Genomic DNA, 24,334 nt, shown 5'->3' on the forward strand with positions numbered 1-24,334 from the left:
CGGACAAACAGAACACTCCCCAGTGAACTCAGTCACCAACAAAAGACGAACCAACACTGAACACAGGAAGAGACAAGACTAAATACAGGGAGGGGTAATCAAGAGACGAGAAACAGCCGGGCAGGGGTGGAGAAACACAAGGGCAACAGGTGATCACACTCAGACAATTAGACACACCAGGTAACTAACGACTTGGAGGAAAAACACACGGAGAGGGACCAGACAATAAACAAGGAGGAAAACATGACAGGAAGAACCGAACAGCAAAATAAACCCAATACAAGACATACAAAACTAAAAATGTGACATAACACAAGAATCGTGACATATTCTTCTGAAATATAAACATACAGTATGTTAAACACAAACATTAAACAAGTCATCAAAGTAGTTTTGTTTTTTTACGCAATGAGGTAAAGTATTGAACTATTGATGAAAGATTACAATCCTGGAGTTGTAAATACTAGCTATAATAACATTAGAACAATAAAAGTCCAAACCAAGAGTTGACAGATAGAATGGAGCCAAAAAAGGTGTGCACAGATGTTTTACTTTTTATTTTGTTGTGTATGACACAAACCTACAAAACATTTCAAAGGAAAATTTGACCAATGTTTTTTGAGATATTTAGTATTTATTTCCTAATGTTTGCCAGGGTTAAAGGAGTGGCATTTGGTTAAAAACGATGAATCTGGGAGTTAGCTGCTGCCAGAGAGAGTTGATTTTATTTTCCATCACTACCTTGTGTTTTATTTAACTCCTGTTGTCGCGCGGCTGAAGACGGCTGCAGCTACTGATTGTTAAAACGTCTGCATCGACACACCGCTGTCAGCAATCCATCCTCAGGGAATTAGCATAAATGTCATTTACCGGCCAAAATAAACAACTTAGCTCTCCTCAGACCCCCCTTGTCCATGCAACCATCCAGACACTTAATTGGAAAAACAGAACCATGAGGAATCTGCTGAGCGTGGAATTGATTTGCAGGTTATTTTTGCTGCAGACTGCTGTTCATATCTTGTTTTTTTATTCTGCCGAGAGTGAGAGGTTGGGTATCAATCTCAACAATGGGACCAACAACCGTTAAGAGGGATTTAGATCATCTACTTAAAGTGGACCTATCATGCTATATTTGAATAATATAGTGTATGACCATACCTATATAAGGCCTATTTATACTTTTTATTTTTCAAAATACCAAACAGATTATGCATTTTAGCCATTCCTCATTTCGCTCAATTTAACACTTTCTTTGCATGGTCTGGTTCTGTGAGAACAGCACCATCTACAGGCCTGGCATAATGTACTACAGCGTCTCCAGCGCTTTCGAACGGCAATGTCCGTGGCTGTCTCCTCCTGATTGGTGGAGTTGGCCCAATAGCCGTAGCGCTACTTCTGTGACGTCACAGAAGTGTTCAAATCTGGATCAGTCTGTATCAGATCCGTTGCAGCCCCTTTTTAAGAGATTTGGGTATGGAGGAAAATAGAGAGGGTTGTGTTTTCTGACACTTGGTGAGTTCCCTGGAACACCGGGGACACATATTCATGTATAAAAGACGTACAAAAGTGCATGATAGTACAAAAGTGCATGATAGGTCACCTTTAAGTAAAGGCAAGTACAATTGTTGCATAAATAATGCACTGTAATTAAAGTAAACTTAGTAGTGAAATTAAGTTCTAATTTTTGAGCAAATATGTTAATGGCGATCTGAGCCTACTAGTATGTGTAGCAGACCCTTCGACCCCTGATAACGGCCATCTAATGGGCTGATATTATTCTAAGTGGTTGGTTTTAAAAATCATAATAATAGCCATTTCATCAATCAATAGCGGTGCATTATTTGTCCACTGACCCAATTAAAAAAAACCAGGCCAACTCTTTCCAATTGAATCTATTTTGCAGCATAGCTCCTATAATCTAGCAAAGAAAGTTGCCAATGTGTGATCCGCTCTTTAAAAATCAATCAGAAGTAACAATGGTGCATCCCGAGTTGAACGTGGATTTATGTCCAAAACTCGTATTTTGAGGTTTCTGTTCATTTTCAATAAACAAAGTCTTAGTTTTTAGAATATTAAACTTTTACCGGTAATATCCAAGTGGCAGAGGCATTACAACATACCTACAGGTGTTTGGTGTGTGTGTTATAAAATACACACACACTCAAGCACACATACGCTCTCATACACACATTCGACAACTTTCATCCGAACATTCCCTCATCCAAGTAGAAATCTAATCTACGTACTCGATGCTACTAGCTTAAAAGGAGTTAGCCTAATTCCCATGTGATGAAGGAATCCTGTGAAAAATAAGCTGATGATAAACATTATTAGAGGAACAGCTAGAAACTGATTTCAGAATCATAACTCATCCAATGGTGATCCTCGGGGGGCAAGGGTACTATGCCCTCGTAATATTAAACACGGATCCCGTTTTAAAAAACGTTGTCTAAAAATAAGTGAGCAAACTTGAGGGGCTTTTTCTCAAAATCATGTATTGGTAGAATCTCCTAAATTGTAGTTCAAAATGTGTTCCGGGGTCTATGTCACTGATTTTGTTAGTGTAGGACAGTACCTGGCAGGATATCGAAAATGTTCAACAATTATATAAAAAAAATGTTTTACAACTCACATTTATCTCAAGGATACTGTCAGTGAAATGATTGTAAGTATGTCAATTTTCACAATTTAAAATCAACGTATGGAGGGAAAAAGGACGGGAATGGAGGACAGAAATAAAAAGGCAATTCAAATAAATGAAAAAGACTAAATGAGATAGTAGCAGTAAAATACCAAAACATATTTATATTATTTGTTACTCTCTAGCTCATACAGACAGTGAGTGCTGAAGACTGTAAACATGTATTTTTCTGCTGCGCCTCTTGTGTAATAGAGAAATGTAATCAAACATAAGTTATAAGTTCAAACAGGAAGCCTGGATAAAGAAAATTACTTTTGATCTGTATTATGCAAGATGTTCGGGGGCCGTTGAGCCTGGATCAGCTCCAAGCATTTCCCAAAGAATCACATACAGTTTTTACATCTGACACCATTGATCTTAAGTTATTAACCTGAACAAGTGATCAACCTGAGTACTGATAAAGAAACACTTACAGTAGAGAAACATATCAATCTCACAGGAATATGATTATTTTTCTTGTTGCTTTAATAAAAAACTGTTTGAATTCAAGTAAAAGGGAATCAAAGTTTCAAAAACAAGTCTGTTTATTGTGTTTCTACAGAAATAATATAGTGTTATCTCAGTTGATAATAATAGAATCGGAATCACTTTATGTAAACTATATGAGGATGGATCATTTAAATGTCTTTAAACGCTGTCATGGCATCCAACACGTACAGTGCATTAAGAAAGCAATGGACCATGTTTCATGTTCTGTGTAAATGTCAAGCATTGACTTATTTATGATGAATAAGCTACTTAAGTTGATAACTTACGTGACAAACATACCAATGTTAACCCTTATCATGATCTTTTCCCAAATCAAGTAATTCAGTTTGGTTATCACAAACCATGGCAGGGCCAGACTGGGACAATAAGTCAGGCCGGGAATTATGCACCCATTGTACAATTTTGCTGGATTTATTTGTCAATATTTACAGCGTTGCTGCCCATAGTGATAGCCCTATAGTTTAAATCTACTACCCAAAAATAAACATAAGGACGTGGGTTACTATTTAAAAGAAATGTGCAAATGTATTTAAGAACCTATTCATGTGAACATATTTTAAGTGGGGATGGACCTCAAATCCTCTAGGGGGGTCCAGGGGCATACTACCCCGGTAAGATTTGATTTTACATTTCGGAGCTAAGTGCATCAATCTGGTGCATTTTGAGGGGAAAATAAAGAGAAGAGAAAAATAACTGTATACATTTAAATAATCATAAAATCATAAGAAGATGGCCATAACCAATAACATTCCATATCCAAGATGAAAAAACATTGAAATTTGTTTATTTGTTTTTGGTTCATTTATAGTTGTGAGTGTGTCTGGGCTCCTGAACCAGCCTCTCGCGTCTCCATCCTCTCCCCCCTGCTCCTCTTTGAGGCAGCAGCAAAGACTCATTTTAGCTCTCAACAAGTTTTACAAGTGTATCTTACCTTTTTTCACCTAGTTAAATTTCTTTATGTATTATTCATGCATATTTTACGAAACACTCCCCCCTCAAATGGAAATATGTGTTTACATAAATGGTGACCAAACCGTTTGAGATTCACAGAGATAACTTAGACTAAGTTAACTAAACAACTATCTAAACACTCAAGAGAGTCCTTAAAATAAAAAATAAAATATGAGTGGCATTACAATACAAAAATGTGTTGAGTTGGAAACCACAGAGGAAAATTACATTTAAAGGAGCAATTAAAGCGAGTGAAGCTAGTTTGAACAAATTATCTTTTAGGCTTGATTGAAAATAACACATTGTCTGACATTATCGTATATGTTATATCATTACTGTTATATCATTGCTTACTATTCGTGCAAGTATCAGACACTTAAACAACAGAGAAGGTTTTAAGAAATAGGACTATACTGACAAATTACATCTTATCCTTTCATTGTTTGTTCTGTAGGAAGGAGGAACATAGCAGAGTGGGACTACACTTAAAAACGGAAGTTTTTTCGAATACGAAGATTATGTCCTTAAAACGAGCCACCTCGCAATTGTATGCACTGTAGAGCCGATGAAAGGGAGTCAGAGGCGGTGTGTTCAGTGTAGAATTCCATACTTTACTTTCATTTAGTACAACAGACAGGATGCATACAACATGCTTGCTGCTAGCTTAAGCTAGCATAACCACCACAAAGTGCTCCCACTAACTCGTCCGTGGTGCAACACACACTATAACACACAGTGAATTATGTCCCGTAACTGTCACCACAGCACATTATTTATTCAGCCTTCAGTTTAATCTGATGGGAAATATATCATTCAAAAGAGAGAAAAAAGCTTATTAAACTAGACCAACGCTCAAACAGGCGATGACGTCCCCGCGAACAGGGCTTCAATCTACGGCAAGCCTTCAACCTACGGCACAACACCGGAAACCCAGAGTTTACCCTGAAGTTACCTCGCTAAGCGAAAATCCGGCTTCGTAGTACAGGCCTCTGAACTAGTTATCAGCCTCTCAGTCTGACAGGAGAGGACTTGTCAGTCTGTCTCCGATAAAAAACCTCCCGATGGAGGTTCCCACCTCCCGGTCCTCCCGAGTGCCTGAACCATGGGCATAAAATTGCGTGTAAAAAAATGAATAAACATGCCATCCTTTTCATACGCCTTCTAATCAGATCACAATGTGTGTTGTGATAGCAGTAATGTGTGTTCTTCTGGAGGTTTCTCTCAACACCACAAAGGATCTCCAGAGTTCAGACAGATTAATAATCTGGTTCTTGTTCATGTAGATTTGGCAGCCAGTTCCAGGAAGATTCCTGTTTGATCCACACTTCACAGAATTCCTCTTTAGGATCCTTTCAGCTTTAACAAAATCTTGTCTTTAAAATCTGCAGGAAGTCATTTCCAGCATTTTTTATTTTATTTATTCAATTCTAGTAAGCATAAAATAAAATAATTACAATGTGAATTTGATCTGTGCTTCGGCTTTTGGTGGCACCCATCACAATTACAACGCGTGTTGCTTATGATTTTACCCAAGTGACGCAACAGACAAACAACTTTGTAATAGTGTAAACATAAGGGATTTGGTGATAGATACTGACTTAACAGACATTTATTTATATGAATAGAAACTATCAAGTATATAGTAAGCCCACAGGACACAGTTGTTGAAATAAACTGGGCTTTTTATTAACCCAAAAATCCAAAGAAAACACTATACACCAAGAATCTCTAATAACTAGGCCTCTACAAGAGGTCAACAGGAAAGACCTCAAATAAACATGACATCAACTTAACAGGTGTTAACTCATCAAACTAACCTGCTTCAATGAAAAACCAAGGAACACATATAGCTTGGCAAAACCACGAAGAAACCATGGTGGTAATTAAGATTAACAGAATACAAAGAGGACACTGACAAAACCCAAATCCCACCTTTGACATGGAAGCAGGTGCACTCTAAAAACAAATGCCTTGACTCAACAAAGAAAATCAACGCAACAGTTTGCATCGATGTTTATTGAGTTAAGACAACTTCTAATGAGATAGTCTTAAAGCAACAAAGTTATTTGAGTTAGGGGAGAAGGCTTTTCCTCTACAATCAGAGGTGTTTTTAATTACCACTTACTTAATAATTGGTAGCATAAACACAAGTTTTGAAGTTGATTACTCAAAAGATTAAGTTGTTCTGACTAGTTTTACCACATGATTTAAAATGAATTTTAAGTTGTATGTACTTAATCACCCTCATTTGGGATACAAGATTTTAAGTTGATTACTCCAAAAATTAAGTTGCTCCAACTTGTTTTACTGTATGATTTAAAAGGAATTGTAAGTTGTATGTACTTAATTACCATCATTGTGAACACACGTTTTTAAGTTGACAACCATTTATAAATTAAGTTGCTCCAAATATATTGTATTCAATAGTTTTTTTTCTTAGCTTTTTCATGTTTTTGCCTTTAAAGAAAGAAATTAATTGATTCCTCAACAAAAATATTAGGCAATTCACTTTTTATTTTGAACTGCAGTTGTTTATTTCAACACATGATGTTTCGATCAGGATAGAATTCATTTTGTTTGAGCATTTATTGACACATACCATATGATAAGGTCGGTGCATGAACACCTGAAATCACAGCTGACTGCAGGAGAGAGGAGAACCATTTTATAGTTTGGCTGCAGCACGTTGATTGGCTGCTGGAGAATGAGGTGAAATGTAATAGGTTAAAGAGAACGTCTGTGATGAGCTGATTATATGCAGCTGCGGAGTGAATTTATATACACCCAGTCTTCCTGAAAGAACTTGCGCTGAGCTTCATTTCAATCTTGAAAAAAAAGATGAACACAAATTTAAATTGCCCCACAAATAATAAATAAACACATTAGCCATGTTACCATGGGAAATGGGGACACAGCAAATAAATGCTGCCATCACAACGAAGTTAGAGGCCTTTGCATATTTAAAACCAGTGCCTAATATGTAAAATCTGTAAAGTTTTTGTAAAACTACAGTAACAAACTTTCAATGGCCACCGATCTGCAGATCACACAAATCAATTTAGCAAAAGATGTAATAAAGATGTTTACACTGCCGACAGTCATTATTTCAAACAGTATGAACACATTTAACGCAGAATGCTTGCTCATTCATTTGTTTCCCTCGACCACGATGGTTGCCATCCAGTGGCGAGCCGTGACTTTTATACCTAGGCCCTCTGACCCCCACCCCTTCTCTCGAGTTATTACGTCACAGCCAGCGCCGTATAGACTGAGAGTTACGTCATCTCCGTTCACTCCAATGGACCACTTTTTTACAGCAATGGCGGATCGTGGAGCCTCTCAATCGTTCCCCGGAAGTTAGCGCCAAGGCTAGCAGAGCTGTAGAGTTGCAGCATAATAGACCGTTCGTGACAGACTTTTAAAGGTAAGAAGAAGTTTAAAGATTTATATTGCAGATATTATCAGTACATCTGATTCAAATGAACATGTGTATGAAAGGATGTCAGTGGATTATCCCTAAATTAGTAGATTTAGGGAACGTTTACAGATACCAGATAAAGCTAGGATTCCGGATCAAGTTAGCAACACACGTTGAACAGCCTTTTAATTGTAAATTCCGTTCTCTTAATGTCATTTCGTCCAACGTTGTTGAATTAGAGAAGAGGGTCTTCTAAAAGGGATTGTATGCGGGGGTGGAGGGAGTTAAATATTAGATAAATATAACTTTGGTGCGTGTAAGAGTGAGTGTTTTTAGCAGAGCCATATTGTGTCCTTGTGATTATGTTAATTATTACCTGTCTGTATAATGTTGCAGCTCAGCTGATTTTGGATTGATGGCAAAGGGAGAGGGACTTAAGTGAGAGTGAAAACACAAGATAAGTTTAATACTACTGTTTTATATAAGTAAGCATACTAAACATGTATTCTATCACTGTATTATATAAGTATCTTGTTAGTAACCTACTGTATGGCAGGTGGAGGGGAAGTGATGTTACAGGTGGAGGAGCAAAACTGCAAGACTGCAAACTCACAAGACAGAGAAATCAAAGTTTGTTCTCCAGAGAAGAGGTTGATTTCCACTTCATTTATTTCATATTTTCTAAAGATGTGGAAATGGCAACAAAAAAAAACTAGAGAGCTGCAACCAAGACAACTGTAACAACATGAGTAGAGAGCCACCAAGGTTTTTCAAGTCCATCTCTTACTCCATTTTGCCAACCCAAATGTCCAGGTATATGACGGGACACCTTGCTTGTTTTTGTTGTTTGCGCTCCTCTGGCTGGGTGCTGGCAGGTGGAGGGGCATTGATGTTAGCTGTTACACACCAGGCTCAAACTTAACACATTGCATCCTTCTTTGCAGTGTCCTTAATCCTGGAAGGGGAATCTGCAATTCCTGCAGAGTTTTGTAACCCGTTGGTCCGCACGCAAAGCGAATTTTTAAAGCCTTCTTAATTGTCTCATTGCTCAATTTCATCCCCTTTGTGGTGAGTCTGCCTAATGCCTTAGGTTGGTCTTTGTAAAATGTTTTCTTATATTTGTTGTCCCTAATTTTCATTGTTTTCTTGAGAGCTGCATTTTCCTTCCTGATTTTTCTTAGTGCAGACTTTGCTTTTTTGGTGATTCCTTCTTGGCTCTTTAATTTTCTCTTTAATTTTTTTTAATAGATCTGTTTGACTGGCTGCTGGTTCCCTCGTATGCTGACTGGCTGCTGGTTCCCTTGTATGCTGACTGGCTGCTGGTTCCCTCGTATGCTGACTGGCTGCTGGCTGAGTGGGTGGTGTCCACCCTCCCTGTCTCTCCTCACTAGCCATGTCCTCTCTTTCTTCACCCTCACTTTCCTTTCTCTCAGTCTCCTCATCCCTTCTTCCCTCAATCTTTGAGACTAATGTAAGTAGAAGACATGGCACTGTAGATTTTCGAACATTTAAAATATTATACCACTTAAAAATAAGAAATATGACTTTTGTTACTAAGAGTTCATACTTATTATACCTGTGTCACCTTTCACACTATAGCTGTGATCATGAGCTATGGGCTTTGTAGATACAGGTCCCGGGGTGAATCGTGGTGCAGGGGCCCTTCTCTTTTTGACCACAGGGCGATGCAGGAAGATGGTGGGTATAGCCTCTGCTCTCAGCCTAGTCTTGCCCTTTTTTGTCTTGACAAACTGGTCTGCATCAAAATGTGCCTGCGGAGTGACTTGAGGTTACTTCACACACAGAACAACTCAGTTTTGTCTGCCCACATACATATTCCATAGTGGTTGAATACACAGTATTAGGAAACACTTTATACTTACTGGACATGTTATACTCATTACATACTGTATATAAAATATGACCAAGAATGTGAGACAACTTTATAGAAATTCATATCACATCTGTTACTGATGCCATTTGTCATGCTTTGTTAAACTCACAAATAATAAAGTTCCATAACTTCAGTTGGGAACAAAGACCACACCTTATCTCCCCAAGGCAATTTCCCATCCAATAGGTGTGCTATATAGGTGTGTATAACCCTTTCTCCTGTCTGTTACTCCCTCTTTCAGCACAAGAACCAGAGGGGGATTCAAAGGAGCCTGAATACCTGCATTGAGACCCTCACCCTGCACCCTGAGTCTCAGCTCTGTGTTTTTTAAGCCTTTCCCTGTTTTTTTGTATTAAACAAAACATTAAGCTTTCCCAATGGTGTGGTTTTCGTTTTGTGAACAAGTGCAAATGCAGTGTTTGTATATAATATCCTCACATGTTTTTTTGCTGTTGGTCGTGAAATTGCTCCTGCTGACTTGAGCAAGCCATTTTTTCCTCCGCTCTGTGTCAGTAGGGAAGCCGTACATTCATACTCCTTTCTCGGAGCGATTTGAGCATCCCCAGGCAGCACAGCAAACCATGGTGGCGACTAGGAGGCAGCACAGCAAACCAGGACAACACGGAGGAAAAGGCACAGACAAACTGCATGATATGCTATTCAATGTTTATTGAATTCCATGTATTTGCAATGGATGTTCCTAAAACAACACATTGAACATCATCATCATGCTGCTGCTGCTGCTGCTGCTGCTGCTGCTTCTAGTCCTTTGATAGTCACCTGTCGGTCTCCTGTCCTTTCTGAAAGCCATAAAGATGACATTAGTCATTTAGATAACTTGTCTCCTCAATTACCATGAGATTACTGAAACTACCATGAATTTAAGAAAATGGTAGAAATTAATCTAATCTGAATTTTGAAGCATTCCTTTAGATCCCCTCCCTCTAAATATATCAAACATTAGAAAGTGATGCTCCTGACTACCATACAAGTTTAAGAAGATAATATTGGTTTTAAAGAATTCAAAGCTATAAACAGCAACAGGCTCTTTAACCAAGGCAGTTAGCCTAACATGTAAAGTAGTTGTTCACACTAATCCTAATATTATCCCTTAATATTAGCAAATTCTATTTTATTTTTTAAAACATATTGATGTAAATACATACACATATCGATTTGTTTTATAAATATTGCAAATCAAAACCTTTATTCACTAATAATTACCAAAAATCGTAGTTCTATCTCCTGTTATCAATGCATTCACATTGCCTGCCATGAACTTCCGGGGAACGATCCTCGTCTGCATGAACCACGTGACGATAACCGTTTTTGGACTTCCGCTATCGTAACTCTTCTGGTCACAGCTTATACTTCAGCGGAATATCAAAACAACGGCCGGGGGTGCAAAACGCATCAATGAAAGCGACCCTCTACCACACAAAACAACACCTGTAAATAACCCTATTTGTGTTCTTTGAAATTGAAAAGGATATTGCATTGTTTTTGTTACTTTCGTTGCAGTTGTATGTCTTAAGTGTAATTTGGCATGCTTTTATTTTGAAGGCGAGTTAACGCTTTTGACAGGAAGTTGTTGTTGCTATGGAAACAAGAAAAGTTTCACAGCGGACGGAACTTGTCATAAAGTCCGCGATAATAACACCCACCCATTTAGAGGGAAGATATGATTGGTCAATTGTACTGTCATTTGACATTACTCTCTCGTTCAGTTACTGGGCCCTCTTTGAATTCATAGCTGGACCGCCTGGACGTCTAACAGCTCCTCTCTTCACAGTAACTCGCAGAGACGAGCTTCTTTCATTTAACCCTTCACATTCCAACATAAACTGGATAGGCAGATTCGAAGGATTTATTTCTTTGGAAATGTTATTTTAAATACAATTAAATCAAGTTATTTTGGTAAAACTAATGAAAAATCTTACTAAAATAAAATATTATTTTTTGTAATATTTTGTAATATTATTTTGTAGAATATCTTAGGCCCTCACAGAGGGCCTAGAGGGCCCTGACGGCTCACCACTGTGGCCATCGTATGGTCAGATCCTGGGGTGGACCGGTCACTGATGATGGCGATATTCATGTCCCTTTGAAGCACGTTAAATAATAGGTTAGCGCATAAGAGATAATGAATTAGGTAATTGCATACTTTTTAAACTGTCACTCTTAGCAAATTCAGAGCCATTATTAGCTGCTAAAGCAACGCTGGTATTGTTTTCACCTATTGAGTCTGCATGTGTGTGTCATCATGGCAATGTGGTCCTGAAGACACACAGAGGTGGTTTTGAGTACTTTGCCTAGTGTTTAAATGCATGTGGACAGATTTGGTCAATCACAACTGTGCAAGTTTTAGTGTATCTTCTCATCTTTTTTGCAGGTTCCATACAATATGTGAACTGGTTAAGTGAAGAGCAGAAGCCACTTTTCAAATGTTACAGAATCCTTTTCTCATGCCATTGCTGTCAACACCTATCCATGCTGAACGTTGCTAAGATATTATTGATTGGGGTGTGGCCAAAAGTGCAATATGCTTCAAAATGTAACTGACAGAGAGCAGTGCTTTTGTCCTGTGTTTTTTTACACTGTGCCCATGGATTTTATTTTATTTCAAGATTTTTAATTACGTCGCTAAACTCCTTGAAAATGTCCTCTTCCTTTTCTCCAAAGTACACGACAAGGCAGCGGATGGCTATAGTTCTCTGCGTACTTCAATTGTATTGTGCTATTTTTGAAAAAGGAAAAGAAGAGAAATTACCTAAATTTGTATATTCTGAATGGGTGACTGCCAACAACATGCATTTCAATGACAACTCTAAATAACGATCCTACCTCAAGAAGCATGTCCTTGATCTGCTTCACCGAGATTCATTTTTAATAAAAAGCGATATCACAATAGTAACCAAAGTATTTTTGCTCTCATGGTAGCCTCTACTTGTGGGCGACTGTGGCTGTGAGGGAGTGTGGTCGTCTTTCAACCAGAAGGTTGTGGGTTCGATCCCAGCCCATGCAGTCAACATGTCGATGTATCCTTGGGCAAGATACTTAACCCTGAGTTGCTCCCGATGGCATGGCCAACGGTGTGTGAATGTGTGTGAATGTTAGGTCCTAGAGTAAGGTACACTGCTCTGTATGAATGGGTGTGAATGGGTGAATGACATGTAGTATGTAAAGCGCTTTGAGGGGTCTTAAAAGACTGGATAAAGCGCTATATAAGTACAGTCCATTTACCATTTACTACTTTGTACCCTCTCACAGAACTATTCACAGCTCAAAGGCTGCTAATTTTGGTCAAACAGCAATTTGCCTATGTGCAACTACAAGGCTATCTGTATTTGAATGACAACAGATGACACTCACCTTAAAATGTCCTTAGTATAGTATTTCTATGTGTCTTAACTGTCTGAACTTGTCCAGGCATGTTAAGTGGGAGTGGACTTGAAATCCTTAACTCAAGGTGTAGAACAATTAAGTTATCAAGCGAATTGCATTACTTACTATAACCTGAATTTTGTTTTAAGTCAATTAACGCAGACATCAGAGTTCAAATTACACACAATATTAAGTTGATGTAATTACCAACATTATTACGTCAACACAACTTATAAATTAATGTTTGCAACTTAAAATGTTGATCAAAATCAATTAACTCACATTTTTATCTTGCAACCATACATTTAATTAAGTGGAGGTGAAAGGTCGCCTGAATTCGTTTTTAGAGTGTGGTTTATCCCAATTGGCTGCTTGCAGTATTTATGACTCCTCAGCGCTCAGCCAAACCTTTTGCTGAACCAGGAAGTAACCTCCCACAAAGGCCACGGTAACTCCCTTCGGATTGTTCCATTTAAATGGAGAAGGAGAAATCTCCAACGAGGTGTTTTGGGGCAGCATAGACAGGTCTTTTCTTTGTTAGAGTTTTACACCCTACAGGGTGTACTTTGAGGGTTTTTGACTCTGCAGACCGTTTACATACAGAAAAGCCTTCATAACACACAAGGGGATGGGTAATAAGCAGAAAAGCATGGCATGGGACCTTTAATCAAATGTGTGGTGTTGATAATTGGCACGTTTTACTGCAGCTGAACTGAAGCAAAACTACTGAAGGTGAGGGTGCAGTGGAATTGTTTACCCTGTGTGGCTGTGGCATCACAGTCACGTAACATTTATTGAAAGGGAATCAGTCTTATGGGCGGCTTGATATTGATTGTATATTGTGACTTTTCTGTATAATAACTCAACATAAACGATCAGCATCTTGAATTAAATTGGATTGTGTTGTGCATTTGCAGCCTCACAGAGCAGAGCTGAACCGCTGACTTTGATTAAACACAGCATCCACTTCAGTTCACAGGCTGCACTCAATTTAAACCAAGGTCGCTCTGAGCCGCTGATTGCTCTCAAATATCAGCACAAAGTGAGTGTGTTTGTCTGTGTGACAGGTAGAAATGTGACACCTGGGAACAGTCAGGAGCAGCGAGTCTGTTCCTCAAGCAGCAAGTCCAGGTGTTGATCCCTACAGAAATCCTTTTATCGTCCCACAGCGGGTAGAATTTACAGCGTTACGTCGATAAAAGTACAGATGAAATTAAATAAGAAAGGCAAGCACATGTGTAATACAGTTATGGTATATCTAGGGACAAATATATAACATACTGTATACAACACAATAATGAGTTGGAGAAAAAACAGTTATATAATATGCTATAATACAAATAATTTTAATTTTAAAAGTACTAATTCAAAAAGTACTTTTTTAAGAAACAAAAAGAATACCTGGAGAAGAAAATGCTGCACAAAACAAAGCCTGTGAAGTAAACGGTGCTTGAGGGTTGTTGTTCCTGAGTGTGCACTTGAAGATAAGTTAGCTTTGGTGTGTTTTGCTGTTGTTGCCTGGGGTGTATCGTGTTTCGGCTGCGGCAGCACTGAGCTGTGTTAACTTGGACGTCGTGATCTACGGGCTGATGCCGGGTTTTAATTCAGACGGCAAACAAAGCCGGGGCGAACCCACAGATGTTCTCATATATCAAATGGGAAATCTGGTCAGGGGCATCTATCCAACTACAGAGTACAAAATATGTAGGTGTGTGTGTGTGTGTGTGTGTGTGTGTGTGTGTGTGTTTTCAAGCCAAAGAAAGGGGATTTAACCATCACACAGATTCAGTGATTCAGAGCTCTATTTTGGGAGCTTAGAAGGTAAAAAAGTGTATGCTAAGATAAAGTAGAAACCAACTAAAATATGATTTGACTCTGTGGGTTTGTTAAAATACTATCACAATATAAGCGTCTTAATAAAAGGGTTAATAAGGGGTTAGGGTTAGAAAGGATTTTCTAGATAACTACAGGCTATGATGGAAGCAAGGTGTTACGTGTAAAAGGACATGTTGGTTTCATGATCACAAAACATAACCAGACATATACCAACATTAACAAAATTAAGAGTGTCCTATTTGGATTTGTGTCATTAAATTAGTTAGTGTTGTTACATTCTGGGTAATAAAATGAAAAAGAAAGTAATCCAAAGGCAGCTCAAATTGTTGGAATCACAAAGCCATAATTTGACCGATTCAAGGAGGCTTGAAATCATATCAATATACCATTCAACAGTTTTTATGATATTTAAATATATATATATATATATATATATATATATATGTGTATTGTAATTTTCGTAATTTGTCATACAAACGTCCAGCATTATGTGCAAATTTCCGGTAGTTACGTTTAAAATGAAACCTTCTTCTTCATAAGAAACAACTTGTGGAATTTAGTCAACAAAAGGACTGAATAAATATATACCTACAGATGTGGCGAGGAAAGTAAGTTAACATTTGGGTTTAGGTTACGTCATTTCTGTAGATTATTCCTGCTTTTAGCAATTTTGGTGAGATGCTAAACATTTACTTGAACTGTGCAATGACAATGATGTGATTGAATCTTGAATGTTAAATTACCTGTGGAAAAGACCAAAACCCTTAGAAATGTTGTGATATAGAGAATAAAATGTTCCCTGATACTAAAATATATCAGTTTATTTACCTGAAGTCAAAGACTGGACTCCCAGTGTTTAAAATGCTGTCACTGTTACCTGAAAGGAGGGCTGCAGTCATTATACTTTTACGTGATAATATTTGAACTGCTCAGTGTGACTGCAGATAAATCCAACGGCTTTATCACATATTGATCAACGCACCGTTTTCTTCTCTTTTTATTGACCCTTCTGAAGTGCTTTGTCACTCTGAATCAGACTGTGCTGCCATACCACACACACACACACACACACACACACACACACACACACACACACACACACACACACACACACACACACACAGGCAGGCAGGCAGGATGACCGTATTGATCTGGAGGTAGGAGCCATAAAATGAGGGGTGATAGATGGATGTGGTGGGCGGCTCAGCCTTGTCGCTGGTGATGTTCATGCCTGGAGATGTGAGCTTTCAGTTGGCAGATCGATAAAGAGGGATGGCTAGTTTCTACATGTTCTTGCAACACGTTACAGCTGGAAAAACGAATTAAGGAGGGGTGTGTTCAGGTAGGTTGGCTCTTCTCAGAAGGGCTGCAGCGATCTCATAGTATTATAAACAGTTTCATTACCAGGTAGGTTGACACGCACGAGGAATTTGACTTGATGTCATGGTGCAGGAGAATATTCTGTATTGGTCACATTAGACTACAACACGGAGTTGAGAGGCTTGGGCACTACATTTTAGGATCACCTCTGCGCTGGATTACCTCTTAGACAGGAGTTTTTGCACCAACTGTGCATACCTGAACCCTCATTACATTAATCTCTGTTTTCTGGTGTACCCCAAGGCTCCAGACTAGATCCTATGCCTTTTGCATCTTCTCCAGCTTTATTTTTAAAGATATCGCCTGCTGTTGTTATGCTGATCAACTGTAGTTTTAGCCCAACAATTAGCGAAACATTTTGTTTTACAGATGTGCCCTATAATAAAAATGTTGGGTAAATCATTTTTAACAGCTTAATACTGACAAAACACTTTTATTTCTGCTCCAGCTTTAAACTGAAGGGGTTGATCCTGTGCGTACATCCTGTAGCAGCACTTTTCGTTGAATCTTGAAGCAAATGTTTGTGTATTGATAGCATTGTAACACGTTTTTAAATGTGAGCGATGCACATGTGGCTTTGGATAACATTATTTTGTTAAAGGGTTAGGGTTAGCTAAATACCCTGCTTGGCTTATAACAAATCTGAAGGTGACATTTCACATGGATTTCTAAGCATTATTTAACTATGTCAAAGCACTGAAAAAGGTGCGAAAATAAAGTTTTTGTTGTTATAATACGTTGGCAATAAAATACAATATAAGTTTCTTATAAGAGAACATTTGCTGCTTTTATTTTGTATATGACAATACATTCATTATCCTGATTGTCTGATAAAACCTGAAGGTGACTTCCTGTGATAAAACATTTAGGATTATATTCCAGTATTTTGTGAAAGAATCATAGAGCATCTCCCCATAAAAAACAGTCCGGTCACAGCGATGACGCACGAGGAGGGAGAGAGAGGGGAGAGAAAGAGAGGGGGGGGGGGGGGGGGAGTAGAGAGACGTTTCCTCAGTGTGCCTCCTTGTTGAGAGTTGTTGAGACGGGGACGCCGGGAGTTGTGGGATGTAATGCTGAAGTAAAGGGCAGGTTTATAACGGTTTTCTCTCGTGCAGTTTGCACCACCTGTCACTTCTCCGCGAGGACAAACTAACACAAAGAGGAGCAAAGAGGCAGACGCGCGTAATTCCTCTGCGCGTCTTTCCCGCGTCATGCCTCTCATCCTCTGACCAATAACCTCTTTGGATGAACTTTGTTTATCATGAAGACCACGCGGAAATGTCGCGCGCTGCTGTCCGTGGGTCTGAACCTCGTGGCTCTGTTTTTCTCCACCACTGCCTTCATCACCACGTACTGGTGCGAGGGCACCCAGCGCGTGCCAAAGCCCAACTGCAGCAAGCAGCGGCGCCACAACTGCATCGACTACGGTGTTAACGAGACGGACAAGAACAAGGTGCACTACAGCTGGGAGACCGGGGACGACCGCTTCCTTTTCCGCCGCTTCCACACCGGCATCTGGTACTCCTGCGAGGAGAACATCAACGAGGCAGGTGGGTCCATACCGGAAAATCAAACCAGTTTAGGAATTAATTTGCACTTTAAGGTAGCACATAGCACAACCAAACATAAAACACTCTTGAAAAGAACAAATGAAATGGTTTCAATTACAATTATTGCTGGTTCTCAAAATAAAAAGATTGTGCTTTTCTTTAACTAATATTAGGCTAAATAAGTTTTTTGATTGTTGGTATGATTGGTGGAAAATGTAGGCTACTTGGATATTTTAATCAAGTAAAAGCTGTAAAGTCTAAAAAGACTATTACAAGCAAGTTCTAAGTTTGGTTACTTTGGAAGTATTAAAGTAAACAATAAAAAGTTTAAGTATAGAAAATAAAAGTATTCAGGATTCAATTGTCTCTTGAAAATGCTGTAATATTAAATATTCCACTATTTTTCATAAAGGAGTGTTTGAACTCATAATTGGCTAAGGTGGAGCATATTTTGTATACTTCAAATACTGGGTAAGTTATTACAAATATATAAAAACATGACATTTAATTCAACCACCACAAATGACAAATAAAGTCAAAAGTACAATATTTCCATCTGAGATGTCGTGGAGTAAAACAAATGTTAATACTCACGTAAAGTACCAAAATGTATACTTAAGTACAGTATATACTCCAGTAAATGTACTTAGTTACTTTCCACCACTAGTTAGTATGACATAACTACACGATTTCAAATGTGACATTTGACTTTGGGAAATCAAGAAAATAATCCTCAGGTTAGTCAAAAGTGAAAATATATATTTTTAAATTGCAGCAAAACTATAAACATGACATCATCTTCAAACCCACATTCAAAAAGGCTCAGTAGTCAGTACCTTCGTAAAGAGGTGAAAATAGTGCATATGTTTGAAACAATTTTTAGCTGCTGATTAATAAACATGGTCTGTGATGCTGTGTGGGACTGAAGTGTTTCTGTTGTTTTGTCCATCTGAGAGGATGGAACTAAACGATTAACTTTTGATAAACAACAAACACTATCTGTTGCTTATTTTCTGCAAGCAATACAGACAGAGAGAGAGAGAGGGAGAGAGAGAGAGAAAACAGAGAGAGTGTTAAGATGTGTTTTGGCTGTGTATAAGAGTAATTAAACAGCTTAGTGAAACAGACAGATTAAGAGAGTTTGCGTGTATTGACCAGTTTATGCATCTTAAAGGCAAATGCTGAACTTGTGCTGATAATGAATGTCCGTACATTTTACCACATTTAACACATCCTGATCCTTAGAAGATAAACCGTAACCTAGTAACAGTGCAGGGCTGGGAGGGGATTTTGTTTTCCATTAATATATTGGCTGTTTGGTGTAGAGCCGCAATTATTTGACAGTTCATATAATGATTAGTTGATTTGAACATCAAAGTCAAGTCATCTCACTATTTTGTATTTTTTCCGAGGTGGAACAAGTACTCAGAGCTTTCACTTAAGTACACATATTCAACTACAGTGTAGAAATACTCTGTTACTAGTCAAAGTCTTGCATGCATTTTTTTACTTAGGTAATAGGACCAAAGTATTCACATCAACATACACTTTAAGTGCCAAAAAGTAACTATATTGCTGGGTATCTTAGTCCATAATAGCACATCACAATTGATTAGTTCATTTATATGTTTTATTAATGTTATGAACTTTAAAATAAGTTAACTAGTTAATAATGTGAAATAAATATAGAGGAGTAAGTACAATAATTGCTTCCAAAATGTAGTTGAGAAAAGTATTACGTATTGGGAATGGAACATTTCAATACATTCAAAGTACTTGGCAATTGTACTTAAGTGCACTACTTAAAAATGTACTTAGTTACTTAAACTAAATATTTAGGACTTGGTTTATAAACCAGTTAAACAACCAATTTGAAGATGTCATGTTGGGCTCTGTTAAATAAGGTAGGTTTCACTTTTTTCTGGCATTTAAAAAATCAACAAGACTTTTTCGAAAAACAATGGGCAGATTAGTCATTATAGAAAATAATTAGTAGCAGCTCAGTCCAACCCTAACATGAGAACAGGTCTAATCGTGAGAATAACTGGGAACACCTGTGCTGGAATAACATTTGTCTCTAAATGCAACACATTTATTATGATTGGATATAGTGAGGTTGTTTATCCCTCCCTCTGCCTGCTTCTCGTAGAGTGTGAGGAAGTCCATAGGAAGCCCACCAGGAGAAAATATGGTGGATTTCCTGCTTCGATTAATGTTTTATGAGGCAGTTTGCCTAGATTTGGAAAACATTTGTATATATACGGTGAGTGTGGGTGGAATGTGGATCGGCCTATTTTAGAATAATATGTTATTGATGCATTACTGTGTCTGTCAAAGCTTTTAAAGGTGCAGCTAGTTTTAACTACTTTGCATACTGCAGGGAAGCTTTGGTGTAACTAAAGTCTGATTAAAGTGTTGATTATATTTGGCATCATGAATCAAAATCTGCAAAGTTACTAAAGGTGATAAATAAAGGTCATAAATTGCAACATTGCAAATAGATAATTAAAACATATTAGCATTTGGTGCTATGGTTTCTAGTTTTTTTTTTGGGTGAAATCATGAATAAACAACTCTGCAGATATCTTGCATTTGACTTTCGACAAGTCATAATTTAATTGGCAAATTCACGTATCACATTCGAGGCAGCGTTACGTAAATTATCCATAAAAGGTTATTCGTAATAGTCAGAATTGTGTAATATGTACACCTCTCGCTATCGCCTGTTGTCTGCGATAGTGAGAGGTGTCATAGTTAACTCTCGTGGTATCTAAAAGAAGGTTACTAGATCAGAAAATCTTATTGACGAGGTCTCGTCGTACCCTGCGTCTCCAGCTGGAATGTGACTTAACAAAATATGGGTAGGTGTTCCCCTTCACTGAGAAGATGGTCTGCAGGGACACCCAGAAGCTCCACCATGCATCACAACTGTTTATAAAACACATAATCACATTAAAATAAGAAACAAGATGCTACTTAATTCTCTCAGTCAAAACTTAAAGGTCACCTATTGTGAAAAATCCACTTTTTCACATCTTTTATACATAAACACGTGTCCCCTCTGTGTAAAGACATTCTGAAAGTTTCAGGAAAAAAGATTCTCTCTCTTTTTGTCCTGATCCATTTCTATAAAAACCTGTCTGAAAATGAGCTGATGTTACGAGATCTTTAACCCCCCCCCCCCCCCAACTTATCACCTGAATCTCCTCCTAGAGCACCATTGTGTTCTTTTAACCAAATATCTCTCATGCCCCTTTCACACCAACACGTTTTCAGCTGGAGCCTGAAAAGGACAGTTTTTTCCTGTTCACACCGCAGCGGCGCAGCCTCTTAGCTCCGGAATCCGGTTCACTTCCAGCTCCAAAAAATTGCCGGTCTAGAGGCAAGAGCTTCGGAGCTAAGAGGCGGCGTCGCTTACGTCGAGGCGTGCAGGAAACTAAACCCACCTCCCCTGAACATGGGTCGATTGAAGAGTCTCATCATGCCTGACTACAAGCAGTAGTGCTTATAAACACACTTTATAAAGTCAGGCAACACTAACCAGGCTTCGTGTGATTCTGTTTATTTGTACCTTACTTTGACCATCCGTTCGCTGTTATTGATCATTCTGGAGACGCAGACGTTTTTTTTTGTATTATAGCAGCTATCGGATGGAATCAATACATGGGCTGCACAGGTTGTCGTGTCCAAGTATCACAAGTAGAATCATAAGGAAAAATACGCCGGTAAAATGTGCCTGTAGAAAACGGCTTAGGCCACAATAGGATAGCAATAGCAAGTAGTCAGTTTACCTTCGGTTGCTATGCTAACATCACCCATTTTATACCAGAGACACTTTAATAACAGCGTTGTGATGCCAAACAGCGTCAATTCAGACTGACACACATTCACTTAAGGGGAATTGGGGATATGTATCAGCTGCTTGTGTGACAGTCAGACAGTGAATACTTTAGAGAGGCTGCTCTAAAGTATTAGCTAACCCGGAGCTAACGGGAGAATAAACTCCTGTAGACGAGCAGCACTGCAGCGGTCGGTAAATGCCGCTGAAACATATTAATAAACAATGAACCACGGCACTCAGAGAAAAGTTTAAGCTTGGAGAAGTCGTTATTTTATTTAATCTGACTTCGTATGATGAAAAGCAACACGATCATCGACCCGACGCTGTCCCCCGTTGTTGTTGTTGTTGTTGTTGTGAGCGCCGTTGGGGAGCAAATCAGCGATGTAAATGGTGACGTCATGACGCAGCAGCGGCTGCACCAGTCGGGCTCTGGGCGGTGTGAACAGAGCGGGAGCAGAAAAGGGAAACCGGAGCTGAACCAGAAAAGCTCTAGCTCGGAGCTAGAAAGGGAAAAGCACTGCTGTGAAAGCCGCATCAGAGGGGCGTGGGGAGGGGCTCCTTATTTTCATCTAAAGTAACAGACAGAGAATCAGCACTTTTGAAACAGGGCTGAAACAGAGGGGATTATGGGATGCTGAAACGATCTGTTTGGTGTTTGAAGGCAAACACTTCAGAGACATGTTTTGTATATAACTGAGACCTATAATATATTGAGGAAAAACAGTATAATAGGGGACCTTTAAGATAAGCACACCAAATGTTGTTTCATAGTGTTAACGAAAAGATCATGATGTTATTATTTAAGATTAATTGTTTCCTAGGAAGTGGCATTGTTTCATGACAAACCTAAAAGCAGCATGTTGAGCAACAATATTAGCTTCTAAAATGCAGTGGAGTAGAAGTATAAAGTAGCATACAATGAAAATACTCAAGTAAAGTACCCCAAAATTGTACTTAAGTAAAGTACTTGAGTAAATGTACTTCACTACATTACACCAATGCTTTTCACAGACTGTCTGGTTACATTACATTACATTGCATTTAGCTGACGCTTTTATCCAAAGCGACTTACAATAAGTGCATTCGACCAGGAAGATACAAACTTGAAGAAGACAGAATCATATAAGTACATCAGGTTTCATAGAGCCAAACATTTCAAGTGCTACTCAACTGGCTTTAGATAAGCCAGCCCTTTATTAGTATATAAGTGCTTTGATAGTATATAAGTGCTTAGTCAGTATATGAGTGCTTAGTATATAAGTGATTTTCTTTTTTTTTTCTTTTTTGAAAATTGGAGTCGAAAGGGATGTGTTTTCAGTCTACGCCGAAAGATGTGTAAGCTTATCTGCTGTCCTGATTTCAATGGGGAGCTCATTCCACCATTTTGGAGCCAGGATAGCAAACCCACGTGTTTTTGCTGATGGGAACTTGGGTCCCCCTCGCACGGCCTCGCAGCGAGCCGTTTGGCTGATGCAGAGCGGAGTTCACGTGCTGGGGTGTACGGTTTAACCATCTCCTGGATGTAGGAAGGGCCAGATCCATTCGCAGCAAGGTACTAGTGTCTTGAAGTGGATTCTAGCAGTTACTGGAAGCCAGTGAAGAGAGCGGAGGAGCGGCGTGGTGTGGGAACATTTAGGAAAGTTGAAGACCAGACAAGATGGTTCTAATGCTGCATTCTCAAATGGGATGTCATGAAGCCACAAAGTTTTAAAAACTTGACTAAACTTGTAAGTAGTCACTCTGGGTGCCAGAGCGCACTCTGGCACAAACCGTGCCATTCTTAAACTCTGTTCATGCCGTTCGGATATTCAGAGCAGCTCACTGTCAGAGCATGGTGTGCTTGTGGACGTTTTTGGCATGTTGTTTATTAAATTGTTGAGCTATTTTCTTTAACTCAATTATCAGCCTCACGTGAGTAAACATAAATAATAATAGAAATAATAAAAAAGCTCTACTCTCTTTTAAGACAATAAAACAGCAGAACATTTGGCAGTGAGAGTATACTTGAGAGTATTTTGTTATCTGTCTCTACTCCGGTGTTAACTACAGGGATGTTATGGCGCATTTCCACTGTAGCGGGTAGCCCCATTTAAGCGTCCTTAATCGTCCTCAAGCGGCCAGGCCAGTTTTTGGTGGCCTTTCCATATAGCGTAGCACCGGCTAGCGGGTAATCTTTCCCTCTTTTTCCGGCCCCATAAAATGGTGGTTCTATCAGGCCAGGGCTGAACTAGTGACGTCAACACTCTCGATTGCTGATTGGTCAAAGAGATTCGTCACAAGATCGCGCGCGAGATCATCCCTAGCGTCGCATATATACCTAGGAGCAAGCTTGCAGCATTTTTATACACAGCATTTTTGTAAACGGAGGAGCTAGAAAAATGGCAACGTCAAAGAAAAGCACACCGTGGTCGACCGAGGAGGTGACGACGTTCCTACATCTCATTGGGGATGATAAAATCCAGCGGGAGCTCGATGGAACAACTCGAAATGTGAAAGTGTTCCAGGATGTCTCTGCACAGATGTCCCCGCCTACACTGCGTTGCTACCCCAGGTAACTACAGGTAACTGTAATGGAAATGCGCCACGGCCTCGGACGGCCAGCGAGGCAGCCCGAGGCCTGAGCGAGGACACTTAGGGGCGCGTAAACGGGGCTACCCCGCTGCAGTGGAAATGTGCCATTAGAGTGTATCAGAGCAGTTGCAGGCAGCGTCTAATCACTAATTGATAATCAATAGGGGGGCATGATGGCCGGTACGAATAACTTCCGGTTCAGACGTGGTGCGAGGCAATGTCAAGTAAGAGACTTGTGGTCTATCTTTGGCCTTCACTCAACTTGATGACCCTTGATACAAGTTGTTTAATCTGTGCTGAGAGACAGTGTGAAGGGTCT

At 39.1% G+C, this 24,334-nt stretch overlaps 1 protein-coding gene and 1 long non-coding RNA gene across 6 annotated transcripts in view; both read left to right on the top strand.

Moving 5' to 3' along the window:
* Positions 1-6,983: 6,983 nt before the first annotated feature.
* On the top strand, positions 6,984-9,826 carry LOC307017163. 5 transcript variants are annotated; one of them, XR_013802043.1, is made up of 4 exons: positions 6,984-7,565; positions 7,956-8,372; positions 8,504-8,627; positions 8,808-9,688. It is a non-coding gene; the product is annotated as an uncharacterized lncRNA (long non-coding RNA). The 5 variants fall into 5 exon arrangements; XR_013802044.1 differs by having other exon boundaries at positions 6,986-7,565; positions 7,956-8,209; XR_013802047.1 differs by adding an exon at positions 9,695-9,826 and having other exon boundaries at positions 7,197-7,565; positions 7,956-8,627; positions 8,808-9,257.
* Positions 9,827-17,110: 7,284 nt separating this feature from the next.
* Positions 17,111-24,334, top strand: part of gsg1l (gsg1-like) — a 39,158-nt gene continuing 31,934 nt past the window's right edge. The window contains exon 1 of the mRNA XM_079644604.1: positions 17,111-17,603. Coding sequence (XP_079500730.1) covers positions 17,315-17,603 — 289 coding nt within the window. The 5' untranslated portion in view covers positions 17,111-17,314. The remainder of the gene's footprint in view (positions 17,604-24,334) is intronic.

Source organism: Notothenia rossii (assembly GCF_949606895.1).
Source record: "Notothenia rossii genome assembly, chromosome: 8".
In the NCBI taxonomy this organism is placed as follows: Eukaryota; Metazoa; Chordata; class Actinopteri; order Perciformes; family Nototheniidae; genus Notothenia; species Notothenia rossii.